The 9,358-nt window shown below is 43.5% G+C and overlaps 1 protein-coding gene across 1 annotated transcript in view; it reads right to left on the bottom strand.

The window, feature by feature from the left end:
• Positions 1-69: 69 nt before the first annotated feature.
• The window catches only part of RPGRIP1 (RPGR interacting protein 1), a 34,342-nt gene continuing 25,053 nt past the window's right edge, over positions 70-9,358 (bottom strand). The window contains exons 19-26 of the mRNA XM_042473868.1: positions 8,903-9,084; positions 7,812-8,015; positions 6,313-6,520; positions 5,903-6,075; positions 3,765-3,960; positions 1,159-1,243; positions 938-1,068; positions 70-188 (exon numbers count right to left, since the gene is read on the bottom strand). Of these exons, the coding sequence (XP_042329802.1) occupies positions 70-188; positions 938-1,068; positions 1,159-1,243; positions 3,765-3,960; positions 5,903-6,075; positions 6,313-6,520; positions 7,812-8,015; positions 8,903-9,084 (1,298 nt within the window). The remainder of the gene's footprint in view (positions 189-937; positions 1,069-1,158; positions 1,244-3,764; positions 3,961-5,902; positions 6,076-6,312; positions 6,521-7,811; positions 8,016-8,902; positions 9,085-9,358) is intronic.

The raw sequence follows: 9,358 nt of genomic DNA, 5'->3' as shown, positions 1-9,358 counted from the left end.
CTTTATTTATTCTCAGAGCAGCTCTTTCATTGCAGAATCCTGTTTCTTCTGCCATTTCTCCCAATCCAATTATCCTTCGTCACTCTTCTTCCTCTTGGCTGCCCAGTAGACGGTACGCAGGGCAGCAGCTGCTTCTATGGAAACTTTCAGCTTCCCAACGTACATCTCCGGATCAAAAGAACTAACCACTGAAATGACAGTTTAAATTAACCACTTTTCTTTCAGTTAAATACATTTTTAAAAACCCTCTCATTTGGAAGAGATGTGTGTGGGGAGCTAGAAACAGTGTTCTTTCGCCATGGAACAGTCGCTAATAATTCTAAAGAAAAGAAAAGTCTAAGTTTTGCAAGCAAAGACTCATGCTTCCTGTAGAAGGAGTGAACCAATAAATCTGGGAATGTTTCACATTAGCAACCCAGTGTTCCTTTTTTTTTTTTTAAATGAAAAGAGCAACAGCCAGGGACTAGGGGTCATGAATTGATCCCTCAGAGGATGTTGGGGAGGTGTACTACCTCTGTTTTGCCCCACTTGATTTTGTAATTTTTTTGTTCTAAAAATGTCCCCCCCCCCAATATTCCCTGGGGGATGGGAAGAAAAGGAAAAATTCACTGTTTCTTAGGATGTTTTAAACACCAGAAAGGCCTTTCTCTAACCAGGAAATAAATTGGAAGTTGAATTCCAGTTTACTTTCTGGTTTAAAATGGGGGGAAAGCAAAGATGTAGCAAAATTCCCCCATGCCTTCTGGGGTTTATGTTTGGGAGGTATTTTAACAAAAGTAGGAGATATTCTTGGGAGGGAAACTAGGGAGACCTTGTATCCATTGGACAACACATTCCCCATCCTTGTACTAGGGTCTGCCTTAATTTTTTGCAACTAGAACCCACCAAGCCTTGATGTGTTGGCCCCCATTTAAGTATTTTTATCCCGGCTTCTTACCCCAAAGCTCTCTTTCCAGCACATCACATCCAGTGAGAAGGATCTCTCGCAAATCCAGGTATGCAAAGCCCACCTCCTCGCACTCTCCTCCAGCACCAGGCAGTGGCTCACTCACCACTACAAACTGCAGTCTGTAGTAGAACAAGAGGTTTTGTGAACACAAGAAAGACCTCCATTTCTTGTCCCCCAGATTTTCAAGAGAAAGGTAGCCAGGCACTCACTGGTTCCTCTCTGGTTCCTCTGCTTCCAGCATGGAGAACAGCAGCTGCCTTTGGAGACTTGCAGAATCTGGGTCCAGTCTGATCACTGCAGTGGAAAGGTAGAGGAAACATTCATGAGACCAGTACCACTGTTGGTCCATCTAGTGCTTAGATATTTCAGGCTAAGTACCAGGTCCATAAGTGCTTTTATACCATAAAAAAAGAAGACTGAAACCACAAACATGATCAAGTGGGAGTTCTTGAAGTCAAAATTCCTATTGATTTGTTCCAACTACAGTAGACTCATTGACTCGATTGCTGAATGGTGAGTGAACATATAGGTAAACCCCTTAGATTCAGTAGGTCTACTCTCTGGGAATCTAACAATAGGATTCATGCTCCTACGAGTCTGGTCATAACTTTATGGACCAACCAAAATGCCCAAAATATATTATGCAAGCTTTCGATGCTTCACTGGCTTCATCAGGCAAAGATTGAAAATCATATAGGAGAAAAAAAGTGAAGATGTTAGAGTCAAAGGCTGACGTTTTGCCTCAGATGTTACTTAAGGTGTTACTTCTACAATTAAGATGATCTGGAGAGATCTCAATGTAGGCAAAGCTCACTCAATGTCTTGGTCATGAGTCCAGCTTCCAAGGGCACTAAATATCTCTACCTCCATTTCAGATGTTACCAACCACAGTCTAGTACTGCACCAGGCAGCAACTAAGCTGAGCATTAAATGTAAGGAAAACAATGTATAGACATGCACTTTCATTTTTGTGTGCCTTCAAGCCATTTCTGACCTACAGCAACCCTGTCACAGGTTTTTCTTGGGAAGATCTGTTCTGATCGTCTGAGGCATGTTTACAATGGCACAAATATATCAAAACATTGTCTGGGATGAATAACGTAAGATTTTACATGAAAAGTTGCAGTCAACAGGGCACTAATTTGCATCTCTTGTTTTGCACCTCATTCATTAATGAATTTTACCTATTTATTGAGTTTATTAATTATTGACAGGGAATGTACCCTGTGTTTCTTTCTACGCATGTTGCAAGCCATTTATATGAGCAAGTGTTCCTAACTTTCTAACTGCATTTATGTTCACTAGGGAGACAGTGTGCCATGGTGGTTTGAGTGCTGAACTACGACCGGAGACCAGGGTTCAATTTCCCACTCAACCAAGAAACCCACTGGGTGACTTTGGACAAGTCATATGCTCTCAGCCTCTGGAGGAAGGCAATGGCAAACCTCCTCTGAACAAATCTTGCCACGAAAACCTCGTGATAGGTTTACCTTAGAGTCGCCATAAGTAAAAAATGACTGACTGGAAGGCACACAACAATAAGGCAAAAATAAATTTCAGAGTGTTCTTCCCAGGGCTGACTGAAGACACTGGGCTGCCTATAGGGAAAGACAAGATGGTGCCCATTCCCATGTACAAGAACCAGTTGGACTGGTCATACACCCTCAGTTCAGTATGGATTATGGGAGAGTATTGATCAATATAAGTAAGTAGCAGGCTAATTTTGGGAGCCTGGAACCATCTGGGTGGAAGAGAGGACCATCTGTGGAGTCCAAGCATTACTTACAACCATGGTTGCTCCCCCAGCATTTGCCGCCTGAGGCAGTCACTATGCTTTGCCTAATAAATGGGATGAAGGTGCCTTTCAAAAGACACTAAGGCTGGTTTGACACTAAGTGGTCTGACACTAATTGCCCTGTTTCAATGCTATGGAATTCTGTGATTTATAGTTTTATTAGTCATTTAGCCTTCTCTGTTGGAGAGCTCTGGTGCCACAACAAACTACAAATCCCAATATTCCATAGGATGGAGCCATGGCAGTTAAAGCAGTGCCAAGCTGCATTAAATCTGCATTGTGGCAGCAGTTTATAGGCCAGTATCTTTTGGAGACTGCTCTTCCAAAGCATAATATTTTGTTCTAGGGAGAATGGCTGTTTCTAGATGGATAGACTAAGCAACATCTAACAAGACACTTTGCAGGTGTAGCAATCCGGGAGGATGGGGATGATGGCAACTATAGTTCAAACAGATCAGAGGCCACCATGTTAGGGAAGGTATAGCTTTGGGGGGACTTGATCCTTCTGTCTGATTGGGTTTTGTTCTGGGTAAATTAATATATCTTTGGCCTCATTCCCACCTACAGATAAATTGGTGTGCGATGCAAATGGATGGATCGATTTGACAGTGGAGCATTGTTCCCACTACATTTGCCCCGATTTTCCCCTCTAAAATAATCCACTGGTGGTTCACATTCATGCATGAATCGATTCAAAATGGACCTGCTCCAGCTGGGTGAAGGGCAAATTTGAATCGATTCCAATCCCCATCTGGTTCACACTTGTGCAGAATTGATTTATCAAAGAAGATGTGGAAAAAATCAGCATCAAAAAGACGCAGGTTAAATGGGCCTGGTGCATACCCATCCCCCTCACCGAATTGCTTCAGTGATTCAATTTAAGTGGGGACCAGGGTCCTTTGAACCAGTTCAAACTGAATTGCGATCCGGTTTAAAAGGTAGTGAGAATGAGGCCTTTCTTTCAGTGACAGTTTTCTCTCTGGAGCAAGGACACTTGACACAACCATGCGTCATCTTCACCTTTGCTGAAATGGAAGTAGATTTCCTGATTCCCGTGTGGCTTCCGCAAAGAGAAAGGGGTCTCTGTCTCCTCCAGCGGCACTCCAGGGAATCGATACTCCACATAGAGCTGTTGGATGCGCTCATCCTCAACAGGCTGGCTCTCTGGGAGTAGACTCAGGGAGAGGATCTCCACACGAATTCTGTCAGGAGCCTCCTAAGAGAAAGAAAAAGCATGAGACAATGCAACATTCCCAGGTATTTTTTCCCTTAAAATGCCTTCTGCAATGAAGCCCTAATGATTAAAAGCTGAAACATAAATGCAAACACTACACATGCACTGATGTGGGTTTCTAAGAAAACGTAGCAGCTCTCTAAATAATGTTATCTGGTCTGTCATATTTGGCTTAAATAGCGTATTCAAACACATTCAAAGTTTTATGTGGACGTTGTGTTGTTGGAATACAGTCGGCCCTTCTTATACACAGATTTTTTTATACACGGATTTAAGCATACACGGATTGAAAATGTTACAAAAAATATAAATTTACCTTGATTTTCCATTTTTTATATGGGACACCATTTTGCTATGTCATTATATGTAATGGGACTTGAGCATACACGGATTTTGTTATACACGGGGGATCTTGGAACCAAACCCCAGCGTATAACAAGGTTCCACTGTACTTGTACTAATGTCAACAGAATAGCCTTTACTCTCCTTATGCTGATCAAAAGATGACTACTACTTAAAGAATATCATTTTTAACGACTGGGTACCTAAAGGCAGATGTACCGGACATAGATTGCATCTGCACTGCAGAAATAATGCAGTTTGACATCGTTTTAACTGCCATGATCCATTACTATGGAATTCTGGGGTTTGTAGTTTTACAAGATATTTAGCCTTCTCTGTTATAGAGAGAGGTCTGATGCCACAACAAAGTACAAATCCCAGGATTCTGTAGGATAGAGCCTTGACAGTTAACATGGTGTTAAACTGCATTATTTCTACAGTGTACTGTAGATGAACACATGGTCATTAAAAAGCACCAGAACAGGAGTGGGGGAAAAGTGGTCTGCATATATCCCCCAAGCATCTTTTTATAGCATGAATTTAAACATGTTGAGAGCAATAAAAGGCCATAAATTAACCTAAACTGCCACCTGCAGCAACCTTAGGTATCAAAACACACATACCCCTCCCCGAAATGTGCTTAAAAGACTGGAAATTGGCTGGAAAAATCCAGAAGTACAAACTGGAGGCACATACCTGACAACATTTCACAGAGGAAACAGCCAAACAATACCAGAGTAGGCTTGCCATATCCCAGGAACTGGTGGGACTATCCCGCTTTCTAGGAGGCAGGCATGGTCCAGTCCTGCTCTCCCTCAGTTCCTGGGACAGGCAAGGCCTTCTCCAGAGGCAGAGGAGCATCCTCCGCCTCTGAGAAGGCCTTGCCTCTGAGCTGGGCTCAGCGCTTCGGCCTGGGTTTCCCTGTGGCTGGAGGCGGCCCAGGCTGAGCGCTGAGCGTTGTGTGGCCTCCACCAGCCCCAGGGAGGCCTTAGAGGTGGCGGCACACTCGGCACTTCAGCCTGGGCTTCCCCATGGCAACCTTATAACAGAGTGAAGTCAAAATGACAACAATTATTAATGAGGAAGAACACACAATCTAGGACTGACTGCAGCAGTTTGCTTTTGTCTGAGCTTTCTGGGACTGGCATGCTTCTGCCCCTTCCTCTCCACCAATTAGTTAAATGAGTGCAAACTATTGTTGCACTTTGAACTCAATTTGCAGCAATTGAACCAAGCTGAGGACAAAGAGAGAAAGTGGGAGGAAGAGAGTGAAATTGGGACATTTTAAAAGGAGCTGAAAAGTGAAATGACAGAGAAGCAATCAGGACTGCCCTCGCCAAAATAGTGGCTATAAAGGGTACCATTCGCCTCGGGGTTATATCTTCTGCTCAGTTTTGGCATAAAATGTTCTACTGCAGCCTATCATAACAAGCAATATTGACCCCTGCTGCTCTCTGTGTGTGTAGATCAACATCTGGGAGAGCTTGGACAAATTGGTGCTTTGCACTACAACTCCCAGAATCCTCCAGTCAGCACAACCATGCCTGAATTCTGCAGCTAAAGCACAAGAATGGGTACGTACAATTTCTAGAGGCTCTTGCAGGCTTGATAAGGCCACCACCACTTCATCGCTCTCTGTAGTCTGGGCATCACTGCTGGCACTCTCAGGTTCCTCTGAGGCTGCAGGCAAGAACAGAGAGAGGGGGGGGGGGGGCAAAGAGACAGGTGGAGTGTATGCTGGTAGCACATGTATTCATATCTATACATACACCCCCTTTAATGATATGCAGGACAAACATCTGAATGTCTCCACAGCACCAGTGGATACTCTTGCTGTCAGCTTTTATTTTTGATCTCAGAGATTATGCATAGCCAGGAACCAGTAGGTGTACATCTGCCCATAGTAACCAGGATTAAATGAAAAGGTGACCTGTTGAGAGTTTCTTGGCCTTAATCTGATTTTAATGGGCTATTTTAAGCATTATGCATCACCTCTCCATTTCCTTTTTCTTTTACAAAGTAATTGCCTGCTAGTCCTTGACTGACACAGCTGGTTGCACACAATACCAGATTCCTTTTGCACGCCAGCTTCCGCCTCTGTGCTTGATTTCGCCTCTGATCCCCGGTGACTTTCTGCAGCAGCCACCTCTTCAACAGCCAGGACTTCTTCTTCCTCCTCTCTTATCTCTTCCAGCACCACCTGTCCAGACACATACCTCCATTTGGTCAGGATCACAAACTCTGAGACAAAATACCCAGGAGAAGTGTTCTGCAACTGTTTTTTGTATTCCCATTCCTAATGTCTGTTTATGTCCATGCATCCTTTGGTGCGGCAGCAATTTTTGGGATCCCATCACCCAAAGCATCTGCAAGAGCAATAATTCTCTTTTCCCCAGGTCTGCAGAATGGGGCCTTTCCCATGACTCTGTTAGAATTAGAATCCTTCATGTTAAATAAGCAAATATACAAATCTATTTTAACATGTCCTGGAATTTAGCTTCTTTTCAAGGCAGCCTACCCCAGCTTAACACCCTCTAGACAAGTGCGATTGCAACTCACATGGAAGTTGTAATCTAAAACACATTGGCTCATGGTGAAGAGATGTGATCTTTTAGCACCAGTGCAAAGAAAAATCAAATTTTAAAATACTAAAAAGTAGAATCTGAGCAGTTTTTTTAATCAGGGAATATTGAACTGGAAAAAAAAAGAAAGAGGCCAAGCTTTTAGCTCTCATTGGTACAAAGGCAGAACATGCTTCTTGTCTCTCCTGGAAGCAAGCCAGACGAAATGAATAAAGCTCTCCATTCAAATCTCTCCACAAATGTGGTGTTTGACAATACGTACATGATATTATTATAATTGCTAATGACAGTAGCCAGAATAACAATAATAGCTTGCTTTCTGCTTAAGGCTTAGGTTTTCCTACATGGCCTTATGTAGTCCACAGTTGAATCAACTACTTTCATGGCATCCTTATTCGCCTAGAGGCTGCCATGGTATTGCAATGCATGAACAGCTGTTGTATAATGGTAGCCAGTGGTGTGACTGACATGCCATGGTTCGATGTGCAATGGACCCCAATCTGCATTGGCACACTCCCTAGTCTGCCTAGTCTGAACACTGGCTAGAAAGTGCCAGAGGACAATGAGAGTTTCCAATGTGCAAGAGAAGGGTCTAATGTACTTTAGAAGTGTCTGATGCATATCTACGGTCAATGTCTGGTGATTCTATGGTCAACTTCTGGTGGACCATATCATCAGCCTCCAGCAGAAGTTGACCACAGAGTTGCGCTGGAGGAACTACAGCTTCCTAGAGAAGGGTTCTCTCAAGTAAAATAAATTAGCATCCACAATTTCAGTTTATATTTATTTGTATTTGTGGTTTTCCCACTTTCATGGGGGAGGAGGTTGCCCCTAACCCCCACAAAAAACGGGGAGAAGACTGTACATAAACTCCATTTTAGAAAAATTTTCTTAACACTTATCTCATACCTCCTGAGCAGCTTCCTCCACCTTCTTCTTTGTCATTGGTCTCATGGACTTCACTGCAGGCTTCACTTGGACATGTGGGATCTTGGGTCCATTTTCTAGTTTGGTGTGTTTCAGAGCTTGTTTCTCTGCCTCAGGCAGGCTGAGCCGTGGCTTTTTCCTTTGGCGGCTGGAAGGCAAATGGCCTGCACCATTTTCTCTTGGCACCTGAAAAGACATCAGAGAAAGAAGAAGCTGATTCCTTGTTTCAGAGCTTGGGACAGCAACTCCCAGAAAATAATTCTCCTCAAGCTCTTTACCCATAGGCAGGGATGCAGTTATGTGTGGGGATAGGATGGGGGCAAAATGAAAGCATTGCCCCACCAAATAAACATTTATTTAATTGTTTTATTTTATTAACATATTTCTTGTTGTCTGACGTCAAGTGATTTTATAAAGTTAGAAGGGACCACAAGGGCCATCCAGTGTGTCATTCAACCAAGAGCATTCCCAACAGTTGGCTCTCCAGTCTCCATTTAAAAACCTCCAAAGAAGGAGACTCCACCACTCTCCGAGTTTTCAACGTCAGGAAGTTCTTCCTAACCTTTAGGTGGGATCTCTTTTCCTGCAGTTTGAATCCATAGATCCATGTTGTATTCTCCGGAGCAGCAGGAAACAAGCTTGCTCCATCCTCAGTATGACATTCCTTCAAATATTTAAACAGGGCTATCATATCGCCTCTAAACTGTCTCTTCTCCAGGCTAAACATACCCAACTCTGTAAGCCACTTCTCAAAGAGTGTGGTTTCCAGAGCTTTCACCATTTTGGTCACTCTTCTCTGGACACACATCCTTTTTAACGTTGATCATCCATTCTGCTTCCAAAAAATTTTCCAAGCTTTGTCTGCAGGAAAGGCTATAGCTCATTCAATGGTGGTTCAGCAAAGCTTGCAAAAGTTGCCTTTTGGGGGCAAGGTGGGATAACTCCTACCAATCAACGTCCGAGCCCACAATGGCCATACAGCCTGGGAGATTCTGGGAGTTGTACTCCAAAAAAGAAACTTTTCTAAGCTCTGTGTTGTGGTGGGGTATAGCAGCTGGGACTGATTCTGTCACCTGGTTTCTCAGTCTGGCTTGTTCCTCCTTGATCTGCAGCCCCAAAGGCCGCTGGTGGCACTCCCAATCCATGGGTGCAAGTGAGCCAACCTCTTCTGGGGGCACATAAGGACGGATCCACTCCAGACTCAGGCGGATGGAACCGTTAGGTCTGTCTGCTGGGTCGATGAGGACAAAGTCTCCTGGAGGATGAGAAAAAATAGGTGGTGGTCCAGATAGTCAATTAACATACAGGAAGAAGAAGAAAAAGAAAAAGAAGCAGCAGCTAAAAAGACAAAAATGTAAAAAAATTGAGAAGGCTCATTTTAGGGCAATATTTGCACATACTGATGAAGGTGTACTTTGAACTCACTTTCCAGCAACTAAAGTAAGCTGAGGATAAAGTGGGAAAGGAGGAGGAGGAAAGAGAAACTGAGACTGTGAAAAAAACAGCTGGAAAAAGTGGGGTAACAGAAT

The sequence above is a fragment of the Sceloporus undulatus genome, chromosome 6, assembly GCF_019175285.1.
Source record: "Sceloporus undulatus isolate JIND9_A2432 ecotype Alabama chromosome 6, SceUnd_v1.1, whole genome shotgun sequence".
In the NCBI taxonomy this organism is placed as follows: domain Eukaryota; kingdom Metazoa; phylum Chordata; class Lepidosauria; order Squamata; family Phrynosomatidae; genus Sceloporus; species Sceloporus undulatus.
Note: the sequence above shows the minus strand (reverse complement) of the source record. Positions and strands in the feature narration are given on the sequence as shown.